Source organism: Mustela erminea, chromosome 3, assembly GCF_009829155.1.
Source record: "Mustela erminea isolate mMusErm1 chromosome 3, mMusErm1.Pri, whole genome shotgun sequence".
In the NCBI taxonomy this organism is placed as follows: domain Eukaryota; kingdom Metazoa; phylum Chordata; class Mammalia; order Carnivora; family Mustelidae; genus Mustela; species Mustela erminea.
Genome location: NC_045616.1, coordinates 82,050,099 through 82,072,535, shown reverse-complemented (window position 1 = coordinate 82,072,535; position 22,437 = coordinate 82,050,099). Strand labels below are relative to the sequence as shown.

Below are 22,437 nucleotides of genomic sequence, written 5' to 3'. Positions count from 1 at the left end.
CAAGTGTCTCTAACATACAGATGAGCCGAATGTCTGGGTCACAGGACATGTGCAGTTTCAACCTGATGGCAACTGTCTTTCTAAATGGTTATACTTGGGTGGTTTTTTTTTTCTTTACTGCTTCAATGCCAACTGCAATGGCTAGCATATGGTAGAAAAATCAGTAACGCATTAGGAACAAAAGCATGGAGAGAAGGAGAGCAGGGAGAGAAGAGAAGGAAGCAAAAGAACGAGAGAATTTATAGTACATCTCAGTACCCTGGTCAGGGCGACTGAGCGCTGACTCTCGAGATTTCTACCTGCTAAGGTCAGTAGGGGGCACCCTTCACCTGGCTCAAAGATAAGTCACCACAGTATCTGGAAAATTATGGTCGGAGAGGAGGCTCCCTGATGTGTGTGGCGCCTGTATCAGAGTCACATCTCTCGCTCTGTCTGCAGGCAGACATAATTCCACAGACCACAACAGAATCACGACAGAATGCACACCTCAAATCTAGAAACGTCTTTGTGAAAGCGAATGCCACTTTATACAACCGGTCTCCTACTTTCGGGTCATTTAAAAATGTGTTTCCTAACGGATTGGGGAAAATAAAAAAGTTCGGGGGATATATGGATAAATTAATTCCCAGATCATGCAGCCACTAGTTCTGAATCCTCAAAACGGCAGTTTCCGGGAAAGCAAAAGCTCTTAATGAGATCCCGGCCTTGAATTATTGACTGGTTAGGTATGGCAAATCTTGCCTAATTGTTTTCATGATGGGAATTTAATTAAAGTGTCTTTGAGGGGGGAAAAAGTTTCCACAGATATTCCTGTTGTGATGACATCTCAGTTCTAATCATGGTGATTCTGGCCTTCTCCTGTGACCACACAGAGGGACAGCCCAAAAGACAGGCAGGGCCTGCAGGTCAGATTGCCTGCTCCTGCTCCATGGGCCCAACAGTGCTGGAGACACTCTCCGGCTCCTACATGAATTCCACCATGCCAGAATACGGGGACTCTCCCACCCCCTCTTACCAAGCCCACTCATATCATAATGCTTCCTCAGAGAACCAATCCAATTGGCAGAGTTCTCAATAAGTGCTAAGCAATCTTAACCTACACACACACACACACACACACACACAAAAACAGGGAAAGAGAAAGGGAACATAATTAAGGATGTAGTTTTTGGATTCACACAGAATGGAGACCTGCCAACATAGGCAAGTACCTAATGCTATGTGAGGTTCAGCCTCCTCAGTAAAATGGGATTAATAATACCTATTACATAGGTTTTTCCACAGGAGGAATAAGGTAGTATGTGTAAAGCACTCAATGTCATCTGGGTAAGCATTCCGTAATGTTAGTTAATAATACTAACCTACTGCTATTACTGCCACTAATAATAATGCCATCTGCTACCACCACCATCAGTATTCCCATTCACACAAAGACAAACAGCGTGCCTGGGAAGTTAAATGCTCACAGCACAAATCCAATTCTGGTCAACTCCCAAACCTGTGCACCTCAGTAAATTCTAGGTGACACTCAATCACCCTAAACCACTTAGCAATGAATCCCTCCCGACCCATTCTGGCATTCAAAGCCCTTCGCACGCTGGAGCCCTCCCATCTTACCAGCCTCCTCCTCACCCTGCTATCACACGTCATACTCGCACACTCTGCACAACAGCCACGTGAAACCGAACACCCACTAGCCTCTCTAGCCCCCAGTCCTGGGGCCCTCCCCCTCCGAGCTGCTCTCCTCTAACAAGTCCCAGGAATGGGTTATTGACCAGAGTCTTAAATTATTAATCGTGAGCTGCAGCAGGGAATTCCATAATACTACGGAATTATCAAGTGGTGGAATCTCAGGAGCCCAACAGCCTCGCGCAGGTACGTATTACAGGGCAAGGTGGCTCAGTCTCCTAAAACGCGGGCTTAAGAACTGATCATCAATTACAATTGATAACACGTTTTTTTCTTTAAACTAGGCTCCACATCCTGTGTGGAACCCAACACAGGGCATGAATTCACAACCCTGAGATCCAGACCTGAGCTGAGATCAACAGTCGATGCTTAACTGGCTGAGCCACCCACGTGCCCCATATAATAACACTTTTTAGTAGCCCACTATGGTATTGCATTAAGTCCTTTATATGCATACATTTCCATTAATTCCCACAACAGTCTTATGAAGTAATAGTAACCCCATTGTACAGATAAAAAAAAAAAATGAGGTTCAAAGAGGCAAATTTGCTAAGGCCTCACAAAAGTAAGTGACAGGGCCACTATATAAATCCAAACAGTCAACCTCAGATCCCATATCCCTTCCAGCAACTTTACTACCTAAGAAAAAATGTCTATTTAGGGCAAGCTTTATTGACATCTGAGTGGTGGGCAAAGTTTCAAAATCTACAACAGTCTGTGAGCTGGTCCATTCGGAGTCTTGCCTTGACATATCAGGCCTCCCGGAGCGCACATCCCATTTGGTGCTGGCTTCAAGGACATGCCACCTGTGCTGCTGCATGGTTTGCTACACACTTGGTTAAATGATCTATGTCCCTATTCCTGAAATTCTCAACCACTATGAACAAGGGACTTTGTTTCCTGTTTTGTTTTTGTTTTTGAAGATTCTACCCATCCATTTGTCACAGAGAGCGAGGGAGCAAGAGAACAGCAAGCAGAGGGAGAAGCAGGCTCCCCACTGACCAAGGAGCCCAATGTGGTACTCAATCCCAGGGCCCTGACCTGACCTGAGCCAAAGGCAGATGCTCAACTGACTGAGCTACCCACACGTCCTGGGACTTTGTATTTCCATTTTGCACTGGGCCCTGTAAATTAGGTAGCTATTCCCCCTCCCATTTGCAATGCAGGTCTATACAACACTGCCAAGTGCCTTCCCCTTCGGGAGTTTTCTGAGATGTGTAGAAATGTGTGCTTCAGTTTAGCAATACCTAACCTTATACAAGCCTCAAACACATGCAAACCCTTAGACTCATATATCTACTTCTAAAAATGTGTCCTCAGCAAATAATCTTAGTTGAGGGCTTAGAGCAGCCTATAAAGAAATTCATCACACCATTATGTAGAAGAGCAAATAATGAGAAATAATGCAAATGCCCAATACGGGCATTTAATAAAACACACCAGAATAATTTTATCCAACAAATACATCTAAACAGCCAAGGAAAATCATTTTAAAATGACATATTTAATAAGGAAAGGCAGTCCCGAATGTAATGTTAAATTAATGTAAAAGTCAGAACACCATGTACAGTATGATTCCATGTTTGTAAAAATGATTTTTCTGCCGAATGAGTAAATAAACTGTAGCAAGTGCAGCATGCCCTAGGATGGTACGCTACACAGCACTGGAACGAGTACAGATACACCAGAGGAGGCTCCCAGACACAATATTCAACAAAAGAAAATGGACACAGCAGAGTACAGACCCTGATTCTGTTCCACAAGAATTAATCTATAAAGATGGCAGTCAGAATACAGGTTCCCTTTGGGGCCACGGACTAGAATGAGCACATACCCAAAGAGGGGATGAACATACTGTTTTTCTTATCTGTATACTTTAACCATCCTAGGGTGAATAGGCAATACTTGTAGGAAAAAAAAAAAAGAGGAAAGATTATCAGAACACATGATAACAAAGGATATTTGGAATAAGATTCATCCAAACTAGAACTATGTGAGGGTTAGGTTTTCCTGTCGTCAGACAGAAGGCTGCTGAGTCATCCCTAAGCAGAGGGGAGATTAAAGAACAAGCTAGAAACCACCACCTCAATTCCTCTCAGCACTGCAACCTTCCTGAGGTCAGACACATAGAAAGGGAGCTGCCTCCAACTCCACATGAGATGTCTCAAAATGAAGCTTTAAATGCAGACCAGGAAGCTGAAGTCCACGTGGCTTTTTTACTTTCTGTCTCTTTCTTTATTTCCTATATTATCCTTGATTGGAAAGACAACAACCAAGCTCCCAGATGTCGATTCTCAACCTGATGGAGAAAACAGATCCTTAAATGAGCAGATGGGCATCAGATTCCTGCTCTGTTGTCCTAAGACCTGTAGGTTGTTCTGCATGGTATCAATGCATGGTGATAAAGTATTATAACTTTTAATACTCAACATATTTACTTACTACTGATTTAAGAAACTAACCAAAAGAGAAAAAGAAAACAAGCAGCATCTCTAATCCATAAGAGCCGAGACTGCAACACAATTTCGACAGTAGTCAGACTCATTAAGTCTCCCTTCTTCTTCTGTTACTTCCACAGGAAATTCCTTTCTGACATAAATTTAAGAGGTCCCTCAACTGAATTCTGTTAAACTTTCCAGGAAGGTGCTTCTGCCAAAAAGTGTTTACTGTTTGCCTGACAAGCCAGGTTATCAACTGGTCATGCTATTGGAGATTAACAGGAACTTTGTGAAAAATGGGATTTCAAAGAGGAGCTAGCAGTGTGTTTCCACTGGGACCACAAGATACAGACCAGATATCAGGGGCTCCCAAATCTATTTGCTCAACAGACTCGCCTCAAGAACTTCTAAAACACCGAATCCCGAGCACCAGCCCAGGCCTACAAAACTAGAGCCAATACAACAAATCTCCATTTCACCTTCCCCCTGAATCCTGCACTAATACACAACCCAAAGGGCAAAGAAGATAAACACAAAAAGTCAACAGGCGTCGACTAAGATATTTCAAAAGCTCTTACTTTTAAATGGCACAGAATGCTCCCCTAACTAAACCCTTGTTAATTATCACCACTATTTTCAATCAATGAGCTTACGCCACTAAACTGAAAATTTATTCACCATTAGTTCCAACAACAACTTTTATGTGTGTAGCGCCTTATACTCTCCAGGTAGAGAGCATTCTCCTTTGTTGTTATCTCAGTAAATCTTCATATTACTTTATGAGGGTGTTCAGGCCAGCTTTCTGCCTTTCCCAAAGTTAAACCGATATAAGTGACCCAGCAGCAAAAAGGAGCAAGGTCTCCGTGTTACTGGTGATTTCAAGATCTCCTTCCTCCATGTTGAATTTCCTACCAATTCATCTTGGATTTGCCCAGTTTGCACTTGACCCTCTTGCCGATTCCACTGCTTCTCAGTTTCCTCGTCCCCATTTCAGCACATAAGCAGCACAATCTGCCATTCTGTCCACGAACAGCACAGAGCCCCCTCTGCAAGCGTCTGAGCACTGTGCTGTGTACTTAAGATACAGCAGGACTGGAAACCAGAGAAAACTCGGATTATAGGAACACAAACATAAAAAGCAAATGGTTATCTTTTAGAAGGCAGTCTTCTGTACCAAAAATAAGACTCCTGCCCAGATATCTTATTTACACAGAAAAGGCCTTGTTAATCAGTTTTCTGTAACTGGCAATACATTCTAATTGTCTGATCACCCCCTGGTACCCTGAAAATTAAGGTGAATATAAGCATGGGGTATTATGTCTTGGGATGAATACGGTGGTACTTATCTGGGTTATTTGATAACTACATCCTCAAGCCCTTTATTGTCAGGAATGGGGCTTAGAAATAATTCCTAAGTAAAGTTAACAAAGCCACAATATTTTAATATTCCAGTGATAGCAAGTTTGAAGGTCAAAAAAGGCTGGTGCCCAACACAAGGAAGTCACCAAATTGTCAAATTTGCTATGAGAGAGGAAAAAAAAAAAAAAGACTTCAAAGCAAGGAAAAAATGGACACACACACACACACACACACACACACACACACACACACTGCCCAACCATGAGCCTCTTGAAATATGCAAATTATTGTATTTTGTGATTCACCAGATGAAGGCTCAAGGCATGGGATGTTTTAGTCCAGAAATTGAAAAATAAAAAATAAAAAATGTTGTACATCTTATGAGAACGAAGAATATTCATAAGTGTAACTTCAATTATAATGAAAATTTACTGAACTGAAAACAGCTGCTCATCCCATTAATTTAATCCCAGTGTCAAGTTTGATTCTGGCTTGTTTCTTTTACTACATTCCAGAGAAATTCCTTTGATATTTCATAAATGTTAGGTCAATACATTCAATGTTATTAACCCACATACTCTATGAGGCTACACCTTTTAAATCTCAGAAATAAGGTTTACAGGCATCAATGAATAAACAAAAGCTGTCCCACATGGTGGGTAAAGACACCTGCCACTAAGATACTCAGCAATGAGCATGGGATCATGGCCTTGTTAACCTAAAGCAAAAGCAATCCAGCTCGGCAACATCATGAATAAAGCGAAGTCTCCACTGATGGTGATAACTACAACCTTGCCTCAAGATAACAGAAAAATTACTGCTGACCACAAAATCCATAGAGTTATGGTGAAAGAGCAAAGCCCAAGAAAATACAAGATGACTATCTTTTTCGAATTGCCTGGATAAAGTAAATATCCATCATTAAAGCCAAATCAAATTTGTATCAATTACATGCCCACAGAGCACAGTTTTTTAAAAATCTGTTTTTAGGAAAAGAGCCAGGAGTGCCTGGGGGGCTCAGTCAGTTAAGCATCTGCCTCTGGCTCAGGTCATGATATCAGGGTCATAGGCTCAAGTCACACATTGGGCTCCTTGCTCAGCGGGGACTCTGCTTCTCCCTCACCCTCTGATCCACCCTCCTGCTCATGCTCTCTTTCTCACTCACTCTTTCTCAAATAAAATCTTTAAAACAAACAAAAAAAGGGAGGATGGCTTAGTTGGGAGGCTTAGTTGGTTAAGCATCTGCCTTTGGCTCAGGTCGTGATCCCTGAGTTCTGGGAAAAATAGAACAAAATAGTAAGAAATTAATAAATTCACCTTGGGATGTAAGATTTCAGAAAGCAGAAACCATGACTGTCCATTCAAGGAGTTTACAGCCCCAGAGCTGGTGTGCTTGAGGGAACGTGAAATTATAACGTAACTCTTGCCCAAGAAGGTGCCCCAAGTGCAAATACACCAGCAGGAAGCCAAAGCTGGATCTGTGTTAAAAAAACACAGATCAAGGCTTAGTCAGATTCTAAGGAACCCTTTTGGAGCCCATCTCTGAGTTGAGCCAACAGGCCACATATAGGGACACAATGACATCTGGTTTCCCATCACATACCCACACCTGCTAACCAACACACAGCTTGAGGGTCTAATTTTAGACTCAACAGCTTTGACAGATTCTTCTCTTAAGGTGGAGGCGGGGGTTGTCCATATTTCATCCTCTGGATATAGTGGCCAGCCATCATTGTCACATTCCCTGGCAAAGGAGGGGGAAGAAATAATGTCCTTTGCTCGATGTCCCCCCATGATTACCCATTCATTTAGAATGTCTAAAATGCCTTCCTTAAATCCATGTCAAGAGCTAAGACAACAAGTTTCCTAGAGTCTGGACCACAGCTTTCATCACATTATTCCCTGCTCAGAAACCTTCATGCCGCTGCTGACTGCTGAAAGAACAAGGCCCTTCCTCCATAACCTGGGATCCAAGGCGCTCTACAGTTTGACATCACTCTACCCTTTACCCATGTCCATATTTCTAGCTCACCACTTTGCTCAAGGTGGCATCCATGATACCTGGACTCACGCCTTGGCTTGGCAACTTCCTCTCACTATGCATAAGTTATTTAACCTCAGCTTTAAAACACTGCTGGAGAGGGACGCCTGGGTGGCTCAGTTGGTTAAACAGCTGCCTTCGGCTCAGGTCATGATCCCAGCGTCCTGGGATCGAGTCCCACATCGGGCTCCTTGCTCGGCAGGGAGCCTGCTTCTCCCTCTGCCTCTAGCCTGCCACTCTGTCTGCTTGTGCTTGCGCTCTGTCTCTCTCTCTCTCTCTCTAACAAATAAATAAAAATCTTTAAAAAATAAAAAAATAAAAAATAAATAAAAAATAAAAATTAAAAAAAAAAACACTGCTGGAGAAGGATCTGGTTTTGACCCAGATATGGTAGGTGTCAATAAAATATTGGCCTGATATATCAAAAATCTAAAAAGAGTGTTTGGAAGAGGACAAGAATGTAACAAATCAAAGGGGAAAAAAAGTGTAATTGGTCAAACCTTTTTATAAAACAATCTGATAATATGTATCAAAATATAACCTTTGACCCAGAAATCCAACTTTGCTCCATGTACCTTAAAAGATTATTGAATAACTACAGAGAGACATAATAGGGATTTCATCACAGCATTATCTGTAATAGCAAAAACATGCAAAAAAATATTCTAAATGCCAATTAGGAATGAACTAAGAAAATTATGTAAATAAACACTATTTCTAGGTAATGAAAACTGGTTTCTCCCCCTAGAACTGTTTCATATATACATATATGAAACATATATGTATACATATGTATGTATACATATTTATATATTTCTTTTTTTTTTTAACCAAATAAGCCCACTGGCTTGCTTTATTTTTTTTTTTTAAGATTTTATTTATTTATTTGTCAGAGAGAGACAGCAAGAGAGGGAACAGAAGCAGGCTTCCCACCGAGCAGGGAGTCCTATGCGGGGCTTGATCCCAGGACCCTGGGATCATGACCTGCGCGGAAGGAAGGCACTTAACGACTGAGCCATCCAGGTGACCCTGATTAGTATATTTTTATAAGACACATGTATCATATTTTCCAGAATCAAGATATTGGAAAAGTAACTTTTAAAAAAGACACAGAGGGAAAAGGTACTGAAGGATATTTTCCTTGGATCGTCAGGGCCAATTATCACTTTACATTTCACTGGTAAAGGTCCAGTGCAGACTAGCCAATAGCCCAGATCTCTGAGAAAACCAAGGCTAAAACAAGGTGGATTCAAGACTTTTGTGTTTTCTGTATAAAATTCAGACAATTCTGTCCTTTTACTACTTCCATGTACAAAACAAACACACAAAGACTCCCCTATACTCCGGCCACAGCTTTTATACTTAATCCCAAACATCCATGTTCCGTGTGAAGCTCCTGTCAAGGGAGAAGCTGAGGAAACACACCTAGTAGGTGGTTCCAGGCACACCCGCTCAGAGGCTAGTAAGCCGAGGCCTTCACACTCCTCCGGGTGCGCCTGGAGCATATGAGAATTAGCACCGCAGGACCGAAATCATGGGGAGCAGTAACAATCCATACAAGTGATGGGTCTCCAGAATGAATTTTAAATTGGGGGGTTTTAGTTATTTGAGCTTGAGAGTCTTACTATCTCCATGAAAATGACAGGTTAATAAAAGATTCAAATCATACAGAAAAACGAAAAACAGTACAGGATTTCTAAAATCTGCACTCACAGCAGTAATCACTATTAATACTTGATGCTCCTTATATTTTGCCTTTGTTTTTAAGCCTATCTCAAAAGGAATTATCATTTCTCACCCATTATTTTGGCAAAATTTTTTTAAAGTATGTAAATAGGAACTGCTGGCTTACAGAAACGAACTCTTTTAAGGCATACAACTCAATAGTTCTGCTATACTTAAGAGTTGGGCAACCATCAATGGGAGTTCCAGAACATTTTCATCACCCCAAAAAGAAACTCCACGCCCATTAGCAGTCGCTGCCCACTATGGCAACCACTAATCTATTTCCCATCGCTATGGACATAGCAATTCTGCACATTTCAAGTAAGTTGACTCATAAGCTATGTGGCCTTTTGTAACTGGCTTCTTCCATACTGTTATCAAGCCCCCCCCCACATTATAAAACCTGTCCTTCATTCTTATGACTGAATAATATTCCATTGATAAGTATACCTCATTTGGTGACATATTCATCAGTAGACAGACATTTTCACACTCTGCCTATCAGGAACAATGTTTTTATAAATATTCCCGTACAAGTTTCTGTATTTTCACAAAACACGTATGTTTTCAACAGAGTAGAAAAAGCTGGCTCCAGGGTAACTCTATGCTTAACTTTCTGAGGCCCTGAAAACCTGATCTGCACAGCAGCTGCACCATTTACACTGCCATCAGTGGTGTGAGAGCCTTCCAATGGCTCCCCACCATTCCCTACACTTGCTACTATGTACCTTTTTGACTGCTCTCATCCCAGGCAGGTTTGAAGTGGTATCTCATCGTGATTTTGATTTGCACTTCTGGATGTAGAATGATGCTAAGCATCTTTTCACGTACTTACTGGCCATCTACCCATCTTGTTTGGAGAAATATCTACTCAAATCTTTTGCTCATGTTTTAAATTTTTTTAAAATATCAAGTATAATTAACATGCAGTGTTATATTAGTTTCAGTGTACAATACAATTCAATAAGTCTATACACTATTCAGGGCTCATCAAAATAAGTGTACACTCTCATAAATTATGGAGATATACATATATAATCAGATATATGGTTTACAAGCATTCTCATTCTCTGCATTGTCCTCTGACCTTCTTGACAGTACCCCTGAAGCATAAGTTTTCAATTTTGATGAAAACAATTTCACCTATTTTGTCTTTTGTTGCTTGGGCTTTTGGTATCATATCTAAGAAATCACTACCTAATCCAACTTCACAAATCTTCAGCTGTTTTCTCCTTCAAGTTTTATAGGTCTTAACTCTCATTAGGTCTTTGATCCATCTTCAATTAATTTTGTATTTGGAATGAGGTAGGGCTCTAACTTTATTCTTCTGTTTGTAGATATCCAGTTGTGACAGCACCGTTTGTTAAAAAGAATATTCTTTCTTCATTGAATAGTGTTGGCATATAGCTTTTCAAAGTCTTCCATAAATGTTCTATAGCTTGACAGTGGCAGTGTTTATACAACGATGTCAAAACTCATAAAACTATACATTAAGAATAAATTTTGCTGTCTGTAAATAATATACTCAATAAACCTAACAATTAAAACTTCTCCTTTAAAGAAACATTCACGTATTGCCTATGTAAGGATCCTATGCTTCACAAACACTATACTTCTGTTCGTAATAAAGATAAACTGGAAACCGTCTGAATCTCTACCAAAAATAAGCGGAAGAGGGTCGCCTGGATGGCTCAGTTGGTTAAGTGTCTGCCTTCTGCTCAGGTCACGATCCTGGGGTCCTGGGATCGAGTCTTGCATCAGGCTCCCTGCACAGCGGGGAGTCAGCTTCTCCCTGTCTCTTCCCCAGTTTCTGCACTAGTGTGGGTATGTGCTTTCTCTCTCTCAAATAAATAAAATCTTAAAAAAAAAAAAAAAAAGCTAACCAGATGCAGTATAATCATAGGGTTGAATACCACGAACAGTATAAAGGAATAAGCTAGGTTTTCTATGTTAAATGGATCAAGTTCTATTAAGCAAAAAAATATAAGTACCCAATGACTGACACAGAATGAAAGCATATATGTAAAAAGACACAAAACAGAGCGATACAGACTGTGAATACACATGTAAGTACCTAACGGTATCTCTTGAAAGTCTGGAAGAATCCTCAGCACACTGCTAAAAACTCACTGCCTCTCAAGAGAGCAAAAGGGCACCAAGACTGGACAGGGTAATCAGAACAGAGTTGAACTCTGTTATTTTTTCCCCCAAAGGGCAATCTATTCATTAATTACTTTCCAGATTAAAAATTAATAATGTGGGGCACCAGGGTGGCTCAGTCAGTTAAGCGTCCAGCTCTTGATTTCAGCTCAGCATCATGAGATTGAGCCCACATGCTGGACTAGGGCCTGCTTGAGATTCTTTCCCTCCTTTTCCTTTTGCCCCTCCCCCCACTTGCCCACATGCATGCATGATCTCTCTTTCTCTCTAAGATAAAAAGATTAATAATACGTACCTTATGTGAGTTGTAAACAGAGGTTAAGTATGGAATCATAGCTTTTTAATATATGCAGTTATTCGTGCATCCCTGCATCCAACCTACACACACACACACACACACACACACACACACACACACAGCTGATCTTACCAATTTGGATTTTCCATACTTTCCCGGAAGACAGACTCTTCCTTCATGGATGCATATTGTGTCCACGTAAGGCAGTGACTCCGAATAGCCATGTTTCTCTCCTGAGGATTGAGCCAGGATTCCTCTTCCAATTGGATACTAGGTACCTTTAAAATGCTCACCTGTCCAACAGAGAGTGGAAGGCTCTCTCAACTGAGGAAGAGCAAGCCACCTAAAGACTAAGTCCAGAGTTGCTTTCAGTCTTGGGTAATTAAGAGGACAAGTGATGCTCATATGCAAACGATGGCTCACCAATGGCTCTGAGTCCTTGATAATCCAACACACCATGACCTTACTAAATGCTGGTGAGGACATGCAAATGGCCCAGGATTTATGCAGGCTGTACAGTCCATGGCCTCATTCCCCTAACTGCTAAACACTAAGCAAATTATCCACCTCCTTCGTGTCTCCTCTAGGGCTGGTTATGGCCTTCTTAAATTGATGGATTCTAATTGGACCCACTGATGGGCTCGCATGCAGCAGGACAATATCAGATAAAATATCTTCTTCATTTTAAACTGTCCGATACCTCGAAATGTATGGTTTCCAAGGTAGAAGAGACATGGGAAACTACAAAGGCAGCATTGTAGAAGTCAGAGGTGTCCTTAAATTATTTAAGAATTGAGATACTAGACAAAGTTGAATGTCTTTTTAAATAATAGATTCAAAGCCTGTATATAGGGCAAAGGCAGGGTATACACCCTGTGGAAAAAGCCAATGATAATTTGCTGCATACAGTGCAACACATTTTCCCATGTGGAAAATAAAATAAAGTTCTTTTTCCTTGTCACATCAGCTTTCTTTCCTTCAAAGAACGTGACAGTCTTAATGCATGACCAGGAAGTGACAGAAGCCACCGTTTTTTCTACAAACAGCAAACAGCACAGCAGTGTAATCTGCAAGCTAATCGGCTTCTCCATCACAAACAGAATCACCTCCAGGTTGAAACAACCACCAGAGACCTCGTATGAAATGCACTTCAAGATGCTCTCATCTTATTTCCTAATGATTCTAAAAGGACTCTTGTCAATAATCCCACTATGATTTAAGTAATGTTATTAAAAATTCCCACTTACCTTTGCCAACCATCACCAGAGTGCTTAAGAATTTCAAAGAGAGAAAACAATTTGCTATCATGAAGATTTCATCATCACCGCCATTATAGAAACACACACACAAAGACTTATAGAGAACACTGAGAACATTATACTCCCTGAAATAACTTATTCTCTGACAGTGAAACAGAAACTGAAGCTTTTATCTTCCTTGCTAAAGATGAGACTAAATATTTACCATCTGTCCGTTTCTGATCATTCTTATCTAAAATTCATATTTAACCATGGACAGATGAGAAAAGCTGGTCACTTCATGCAAAATGTGCAAGGTATCTTTACAATAATTATAGGTCATCTCTGTGTCCACTAAGAGCCCGCCAGCAAAGAGAAGCAGAAACAGACAGGGGAAAAAACTATCTCTGGTGGCATCTGCCAAAACTGAGGTGGATATGAGAGTGCTTTCTCCCTTTGAGGGCTGTAAGGTACACCTGGACAAGTTCTCACACTCCTGTACAGCAGAAAATGCTGTCTCTTTCCAGGACTATGTGAAAATCACCCAAATCTGATTAAATTTTAAAATGAATTTACCTTCCTTAAAATTTCTGGAACCACATTCTGACAGACTGCAATCCTCTTTCTATAGATGATCCCTGTTGACACATCTAGAAACAGAAAATTTTTACACTCAAAAAAATTTTTAAGGAAATGTATTCTTGTCCTTTGTCAATAAAACCTTACATGTCGATGTCAATTTTCTATATGTAGAATTCCCAAAGAAAAATGTTTCACTCAAAATATGGTGTTCCTGACTTTTCTGGGCCAAATCATTCCAAATACACTCATCTGTGACCGAAGAATAAGGGTAAGACAGCTAATTCACACTGCACATTCTGAAGTCAAGGATAAAGAATCACAAACCATTCACTAATCTGGACTATCAATGTCAAGCCTCCAATGACAAGGACCAATGAGCCTTTTGTTCAACTTCAACAAAGAGAATGTTTTAACAAAGAATGGAGAATCTGATTCTGCCACTTTCTACACCAACCATGTTTTCAAGAACAGGCTTCTGGCTACAAAATTTAAATCTGTAATTAATTATATGAGCCACACTCTTTACTCATAGGGAATCAGCTTCCCAGTGACTGGTACTACTCTGCTTTGGAACTTGGTTTCCAGAATAGCACCAATAAGGTAAAAAACACAAAATAAAAGTGAATTAAGAAAAAAGGAGACCGGTTCAGAGAAAAAAAATAACGCTTGAGTGTTGTCTTTTGCCCTGCAAATTAATGTGACTCAGCCAAGCTCCCACAGGGTTTCTCAAAGCTCTGGCTAGAGTAGCCTTGAACACTGGTGCAAACACCCAGACTACCCAGAAGCCACTGCCAGGGTAAGAAGCGGGCTCATCTCCTTGCCTGCTGGCATTCCTTTAGCCATCCCATCCAAGGTTTGCGGCACACATACTTAAAACAGATTAGCCACTCCTGCAGGCAAAGACGCCCCCGTCAATGGTTGAAATATAATTAATGTTCTTATATCACTTTGCAATGTGCACACTGTTCTCTCATTTGATCTTCACAACAAACTAAAAGCAGGATTATTATTATTTTCTCATTTAATAGATGAAGAAACTGAGCCTTCAACAAGTAAGGTTATGCAGGTAGTCATCAGGGCTTGAAATCAGATTTCTCTAATGTCAAATAACATATCCCTTCCACACTGACTGCAGATACATGGGGAAGAAAAGGTTTTTTTAAGGATTTTTTAATTAGAATTAGATTTTTTAACTTAGAATTATGGACATGAAGAAAAGACTCTCAAATGCAAAAGACAGTGTCGTGCTCACCAAGCACAGAGAAGACTTCAGACTCATGTAATGAACAGTGGCTTATCATATGTTCTCCCAGAAGGTCCAAGAGCAAGTCAGAAGTGGGTCTGGGTGTCTCCAAAGGTTTATATACTGACTCTGTGCATCACTAAAACTTCCTGCATGGCCCGGTTCTCAAGTCCAAGTAAGGACAGTGAAAATGCTTCCAGTGAGATATGAATGACAGCAAGCAGTGAAACTCCTACAGTCTCATTCGAGGGTGAGTAAACATCTCCTGTAAAGGGCCGGATGGTACATTTTTAGGTCTTGTGAGCCAGATAGTCTTATCACAACAGCTCAACTCTGCTGTTGTTGCCAGGAAGAAGCCATAGACAATATATAAACAAGTGGGCATGGTTATATGCCAATAAAACTTTATTCACAACATCAAGCAGGACAAGCATAGTTCCGTAAACCCTTGCTCTGGTCAATATGGAACCATGCTGTCAAGTACAGGTCTGATTCCACAGTCTAATCACTTTATAGTCAATTTTACATACATGCTACTAATCACAACTGTTTTGCCACCTATAAAATGAGACATGAATATATTATAGGGATACAGCCATGCGATCTTGGGCAATTTGTTTAACCTCTCCATACCTTGGTTTTTTCATATATTAAATGGAAGTAGTAATAACACATACACCATACATTAGTCTGAAGATTAAATGAGTTAATATGAGTGAGAGTGCTTGGCACATACGAAGTGCTCAGAAATGTTAGCTATTACTACTGTCATCAGTTATTAACTGAGAGAGTGATAAGAGCATATTAAGCAAGCCTTCTGCTGCTGTAAGTGCTGGGTACTCTTTTCTAACACTTCAAATACAGAAATACACCTGTTTCAAAAGTAATAGGCTATAAACACAAACACAAACACCTTTAGAAAAATCAGTATCACTTAATGATCACCACCAAAGTGAGGTACATTCAGAAAACTTACCTCTCTTTTCCTCCACGGTTTTCACAGAGATGACATTTTTATCCATGGGGTTGGGATACTAAATGAAAACACATAAAGAAGAATTACCAAAATGAGTTCTTTCCCAGCAACCATAGTTCTCTGCAGGAACAGTACATATTTCTCAAACAACCTCGAAGGCCCGTTTTCAGTCAAGACTCATCACTTCACTACTTGGGACTAGATAAGGAAGTGGCTATGGTCAACTGAACCGGTATAAACCCAAGAAAAACGTTCTTGAGATCCAACCTAGCCCTGGGCAGAGAAGGGAGGGTGAGCTTAACTAGGTTAATTATGGAACCAGAAATGGAGGGTGTCCTCTGTGCCATGCCGTGTGCCACATACTCTACTTACTTACACCATCTTGTTTAAATCCCGAAAGAGCCTCTCTGCTGTGACCGGGTCACGTGTTATCATTGTCTCATCTGTCAGAGATGGAAACTGAATGAAGATCAGAGAGTCTAGGATCACCCAGCTAGTCAGTGGGAGAGCCATGAAATTAAACCGGGCCTCATACAAAGTGAATCTTTCCCTCGAATCGTATGCCACTGCCTGGCAGCTGGGCTGGCATCACAGGAGAACAATTATAGAAGTCATCTACTCCAGGTGCTCAATAAATCGTTTACCTATTAATTCCCCTGAAAGACAATTTGGATATAACGAGGCTGAAAAAAGAAAAAAATAAGCTACCACTTTTGTCCTGGCAGTTTACATACATTATTTCAGTTTAATTCTCAAATTAATAACATGAGATATATACTGCTTTTTCCCCCTCACATGTGAAAAATAAGGCCCAGATAAACTAAGTAGTTTGCTCAAAACCACCCAGCTCAAGAGCTCCGAGACTAATTTACCCTCAGATATTCTCTACTGCCTTCTAAGCGTGTCTACCTAACCTATCCTTAATTCTCCTCAGAATTACTCAAATACAATCCTTTCTATTGCTCCGATACAAAGAAAAAGACTTCAGGAGTGGAAGTGACTTCCTCCAAGCCATAGAACAAGGTGGTCCCTGATCCGAGCCTGCTGATCACCCCTTGGGCCCTTTCTCTAGAAGCTCACACAGCTACATGATGTGACCAAACCTAAAAAGGAAATTGCAGGCAGTCTCATCCAAGACATCACGAAGTGCCGAGAGGGAATGAAAGCAGTGAAGAGGCTGACAGGCAGGGGAAGTCTTCGGAACCCCAGGAAGTGGTATATGTAACTCAGTGTGGGTCTCCTCGTCTCACAGCAGCTACCTATACACGCACATGTGAGCAAGTGTGCGAGAGAGAGAGAGGGGTTGGCTAACTGGTCTTCACAGAAAAGGGTCAACTACTTTCACACATATTAAAGGAATCTGTGGCCTCAAAAGACACTGAATGAGAACACAGGTTCTGTGAGAAAAGGAATACGAAGCTAGTTCAGTCACTCCTCTATCCCTACCACTAGCACAGTGTCTGGCAGATAGAGGCACTCAATAAATTTTTGCTGAATGAATAATCAGGAAGATGAACTTCGCTGACCACAGGGGTCAATTTGGAAAATAAACCTCACTTTGCTTGGGGACCTATCAATGAAGAGAATCCAGAGGGTCAGTCCTCAGCAGCCTTGACACTACATTGTGCCCCATGCCATAAACTCTGTTATTCACACTTCCATCCTGGCAACTGCCATCTTGAGAACTTGTCACAAAGTGGATTCTTAAGTATTCATTCACTCATTCATTCATTCATTCATTCATTTTTTTGCTCCAGGAATAAATGCTCAAAACTACGATGACTGCTTTCTTAAAGTTTAACCTTCAAGTAACGTCCACTAGGGAGGGTCAGGTTTAGCTACTCTGCTTCTCGGCAAGGGGCCTGACAGAGCACTCCTGAAGCAAGGAAAATATGTAAGCCTTACACAGATCCCCTGAATTACGTGCGTGTTTGTGTGCATGAATAAAAACTTTCATACTAAGGTAAAATAAAAGTCTGAAAGTATTTCCTTCACAAGTCCTAGTTTGCTCATTTTGTATTCATCAATACTTCCTGACTGAATATTACAAATATACTCTAGGTTGTAGGGAGATTACTGAACTAAATTACAGAAGAGATGTGAAATATAATCATCAGAGGAGGACAGTAATAAAAGCTTTAAAGTTCGGATTACATCACTAAGTTATCAGTGAAATTCCTGAAGAATATAAATTCAGAAACTTCATACTTTTACATAATTTTAAGATTTCTCAGTAAGCCAAAGGGCACTGACTGAAACAATAATGAAAATTCTCTATTCTTTCTTCAGTTAGGAGGTTTTGAGTACCTACCACACCAGGCACGGTTCCAGGCACTGAGGATGTAGTAAAGAAACAAACAAAACTGTAGCCTCTTACAGAGTTTCCATGTTAGTTGGGGAAAACAAACAAAAAAATAAACATACCAGGAGAAAAATCCATCAGACTAAGGAACAATGGGGAAACGGGAAATTGTGGAGGGGTCACTGTAAGATACCAAAGGGTCACCCATTAGACAATGCTTGTAAACAACAAGAGATCCTAAACAATTCACTTTAGTAAAATCATCTGCAGGATTCCAGTCATTTTCTAACCCAACTACTTCAGGGAGTTGAACAGACACAGCCTCATGTTTCCACATGAGAACGGGAAAAGAAATGAGAGGTTTATTTACAACAGCTAAATACCATGATGTGAAAAGCATATATTCTTTTTTAAAAATAAAGATTTATTGTGCTGAGGCTCCCCCTACCTGGCATTACTTGAAATGGTCTAACGCCATCTTGTGGTAACTTGAATATTCATGATTTAATTCATGAACCTTCTGAAGTCAGATAACAAGGGGTTGAGAGAGGGAAGGCTCTCAGAAAGGGTCACCACCAGGAATGCCAATTTGAGAAGACAGGAGGCGGTAGAAAGGTTTCTCTGGATACCTTTTTAAACATGGTATTGACAATGGAGTGGATCAAACTAAGACCACCGAAGACTTGGTGAGCATCCGCTGATCTACTGCACTGGGTATCAGAGGCCATCTTAGGCATTATCTCATTTAGTACTTCCCCAAAGGAGTAAGCCCACTAACTATTACTAAGACAAGGAGTTTGCACTAAAAGCAGAAATGGTGTAAAGCCTGCACGCAAGCAGAGTCACAGAGATTTCCCAATCCCCACTCCTAACCAGCAACTCTCATGGAAGCAAAGTGGTCTAAACACCAGGTTATCTGCCAAAACTGCTTGCCACCCCAGGACCTGGTTCAGTGGGCCACAAAATGTAGCAGCATAACAATTACCACGTGGGGCCACGTACATTCGCCCTGTGTGCCATATATCCTAGGGGACCTCCAGTATTTTCCAAGGTATAATTCACTTCATTTTGAACTTCCTTATGATCTTATTTCCTTTATAGACTCTATAAAAGAAATCCTTTATCTTTCCCCAAGATATAAATCTACTGCAAATATCACAGTCTAACAAGGGTAAAATGCAGACTTCTCTACAATGTCATATACTTTGCTTTCATTTCCTTTGACACACTGAAAGGTTAAGAGGACCTAAACTGCAAAACACTGGATAAAAAAGAAAATCTACATTAAGACAAACAAAGAACTATGAAATGTGAGAGGCCAAGAAATTGAGTCCATCTAATTACAGGAATAAGATACAACATATTTATGGGAGGAGCTTCCTGAAGATACAGTTATTCACCTTTCTTATTTACAAGGGGAAAATATACAAGCTTTCATAAAGCCTGTTCTTGAGTAAGTTTTTAAAATGCCAACTTTCCAAAAAGCTCAGAAGTTAATGCCTGCCTTTTATAATAACACCTCCCCCAAAAAAGAGCTAATGACCTCAGAAGGAACCATTGTTTCCCAACTTCCAAATGGCATCATTCAAGAAAGCACAAGGAAGCAACTAAGCTGATAGGTCTATATGGTTAGTTGTACAAAGGTCAAAAGGACCTAAAATAAGTCTGTATATTAACATTTCTGTTTTATAAGTACCACGAGAATCTTTGCTGCTTTCAGAAATGCATGTGCAAATGGGGTGGAGCTGCTGAAGAGAGACCTGGCCTTGAGCTAAACAAGGAAATCACCATGAACTGCGCCAATTTATTTTTTTAAGATTTTATTCATTTGGGGCACCTGGGTGGCTCAGTGGGTTAAAGCCTCTGCCTTTGGCTCAGGTCGTGATCCCAGAGCCCTGGGATCGAGCCCTGCATCGGGCTCTCTGCTCAGTGGGGAGCCTGCCTCCTCCTCTCTCTCTGCCTTGTCTCTCTGCCTACTTGTGATCTCCATCTATCAAATAAATAAATAAAATCTTAAAAAAAAAAGATTTTATTCATTTATTCGACAGAGTGTGAGATCATAAGTAGGCAAAGGCAGGCAGAGAGAGAGAGGGAGGAAGCAGCCTCCCCGCTGAGCAGAGAGCCCAATGCGGGACTGGATCCCAGAACCCTGAGATCATGACCTGAGCAGAGGCTTAACCCACTGAGCCACCCAGGCGCCCCAGAACAGCACCAAATTAATGAGCTACACGCAACGGTGTATCTTAGAGGAAAGTGAAGCTAATTTTATACCAAGATCAAATGAATCATTGATTAATCAAAATTTCAATGATCAAGGACAAAACATATTTAAGTCAATAAATTTTTGAATGGTTGTTTCTTGGCCTTTCAGATCAGCAGGAGAATGAAGTAGAAAGAGCAAAGGACAGGAGCCAAGACATACAGACAGTGATGCTGCCATCTGTGAAGCCAGGATACCCAGGGCCTGTCTGGCTGAGAAAAGTTATGGTTCTAAACAAAGGCCAACGATGTCACATCACCATTATTCATTCAAAAATGTCCTGACAGGGGCGCCTGGGTGGCTCAGTGGGTTAAGCCGCTGCCTTCGGCTCAGGTCATGATCTCAGGGTCCTGGGATCGAGTCCCGCATCGGGCTCTCTGCTCAGCGGGGAGCCTGCTTCCTCCTCTCTCTCTCTCTGCCTGCCTCTCTGCCTACTTGTGATCTCTCTCTGTCAAATGAATAAATAAAATCTTAAAAAAAAAAAAAATGTCCTGACAGGAACACTTCTGTGGCTCAGTAGGTTAAAGCCTCTGCCTTCAGCTCAGGTCATGATCCCAGGGTCCTGGGATTGACTCCGGCATCAGGCTCCTTGCTCAGCAGGGAGCCTGCTTCTCTCTCCCTCTCCCTCTGCGCCTCCCCTTTTTTGTGCACTTGCTCACTGTCATCTCTCTGACAAATAAAATCTTAAAAAAAAAAAAAAAAGTCCTAATAATTGGCAAGGACATAATGAAGTTTCTGTTGTTGTTGTTTTAACATATAATGTATTATTTGTTTCAGGGGTACAGGTCTGTGATTCATCAGTCTTACAGAATTCACACAGTTAAGTTTTTAGAAGGAAACAGCTTACAATTATGACACAAAGGAAAACCCTCCTACCTCAATGTTAAATGCATACATAAATCAAATGCATTAAAAGATACAAAATCTACAAAATAACGGACCAGGACTAGGATCCAAACAGACAAAAAAAAAAAAAAAAAAAAAAAAAAAAAAAACAAAAAACAAAGAAAGAAAAAGAAAAGAGGGAGAAAGTATCCCACATTGCAGGAGACTAAGACATGACAACAAAATGCAATGTGGGATCCTGGACTGATTCTTGGATCCTGGACTGGAAAAATGACATGAGTGGACTACTGTGAAATTTCAGTAAGGCCTGTAGATGAGTTACCATAGTATCAATGTTAATTCCCTAGTTTTAAAAGTAATACACTGGTTTAGGGAAGCTGGGTAAAGGAATTCTTCCTCTGTTTTGCCATATTTTGTAAGTCAAATGGTTGCTGACCCTTGACCAACATGGGTTTGAACTGCATGGGTCCACTTCTATGTGGATTTTTTTTTCCCCAGTAAATACAATACAGTACGGTATCTGCATTTTTTCTCTTCCTTACAGTTTCCTTAACATTTTTTCTTCTCTAGGTTTCTTACAGTCAGAATACAGTACATAAATGTACATAGCATACAAATGTGCTCATCGATTACTAGTATCACAGGTAAGACTTCCAGTCACTGGCAGGGTCCTCGTAGTTAAGTTCTGGGGGAGTCACAAGTTACACAGATGCAGAGTTTAAATTGTGTGGGGGCCAGGGCCCCTACAACTATGTTGTTTTGGGTCAAATGATTTCTCAGTGAAAAGTTAAGAAATTAAAGACAAAATGAAAATGAGAATACAGAGTGCTACAAACAGAATGAGTTTTGAATCCAAGAGACCTCAGTTTGAAGCCCACCTGTGGGAGTCTTGGGCAAATTACTTTAATCTCAGCCTGCCTTAGTTTCTTCATCTATACAATTGGCGGGGGGGGGGGGGGGGGTCCATCTCAAAGAGTTGTCAGAGAAATTAAAGGGAATAATGTTATATAAAGTACAAACACCAGGCCAGTGCTCAATAAACAGTAGTGGTTTTTGCTGCTGAAGAATGAAACCAACATTTTTAAAACTCAGTTTCAGGACTTCAGTGCCTATCTTGCAATTCACTGGTGTGGCACTGAGTATATGCCTAGTATCTTCCTGGAAACCAAACAGATTTAAGCGATGACTTAAAAATTATTAGAAGATATTTCTTCTTTTCCAGACTTGTAAAACTTCATAAGCTCATGCTTTGTTGATTCAAAGTCCGTGTGACAAGAACT

At 40.7% G+C, this 22,437-nt stretch overlaps 1 protein-coding gene across 5 annotated transcripts in view; it reads right to left on the bottom strand.

The window, feature by feature from the left end:
* The window catches only part of PRELID2 (PRELI domain containing 2), a 64,612-nt gene that overhangs the window by 35,959 nt on the left and 6,216 nt on the right, over positions 1-22,437 (bottom strand). For all 5 annotated transcript variants that reach the window (XM_032336300.1, XM_032336299.1, XM_032336301.1 and 2 more), the window contains 3 exons: positions 15,750-15,807; positions 13,525-13,598; positions 11,843-12,003 (listed from right to left, as the gene is read on the bottom strand). In XM_032336300.1, the coding sequence (XP_032192191.1) occupies positions 11,843-12,003; positions 13,525-13,598; positions 15,750-15,807 (293 nt within the window). The remainder of the gene's footprint in view (positions 1-11,842; positions 12,004-13,524; positions 13,599-15,749; positions 15,808-22,437) is intronic.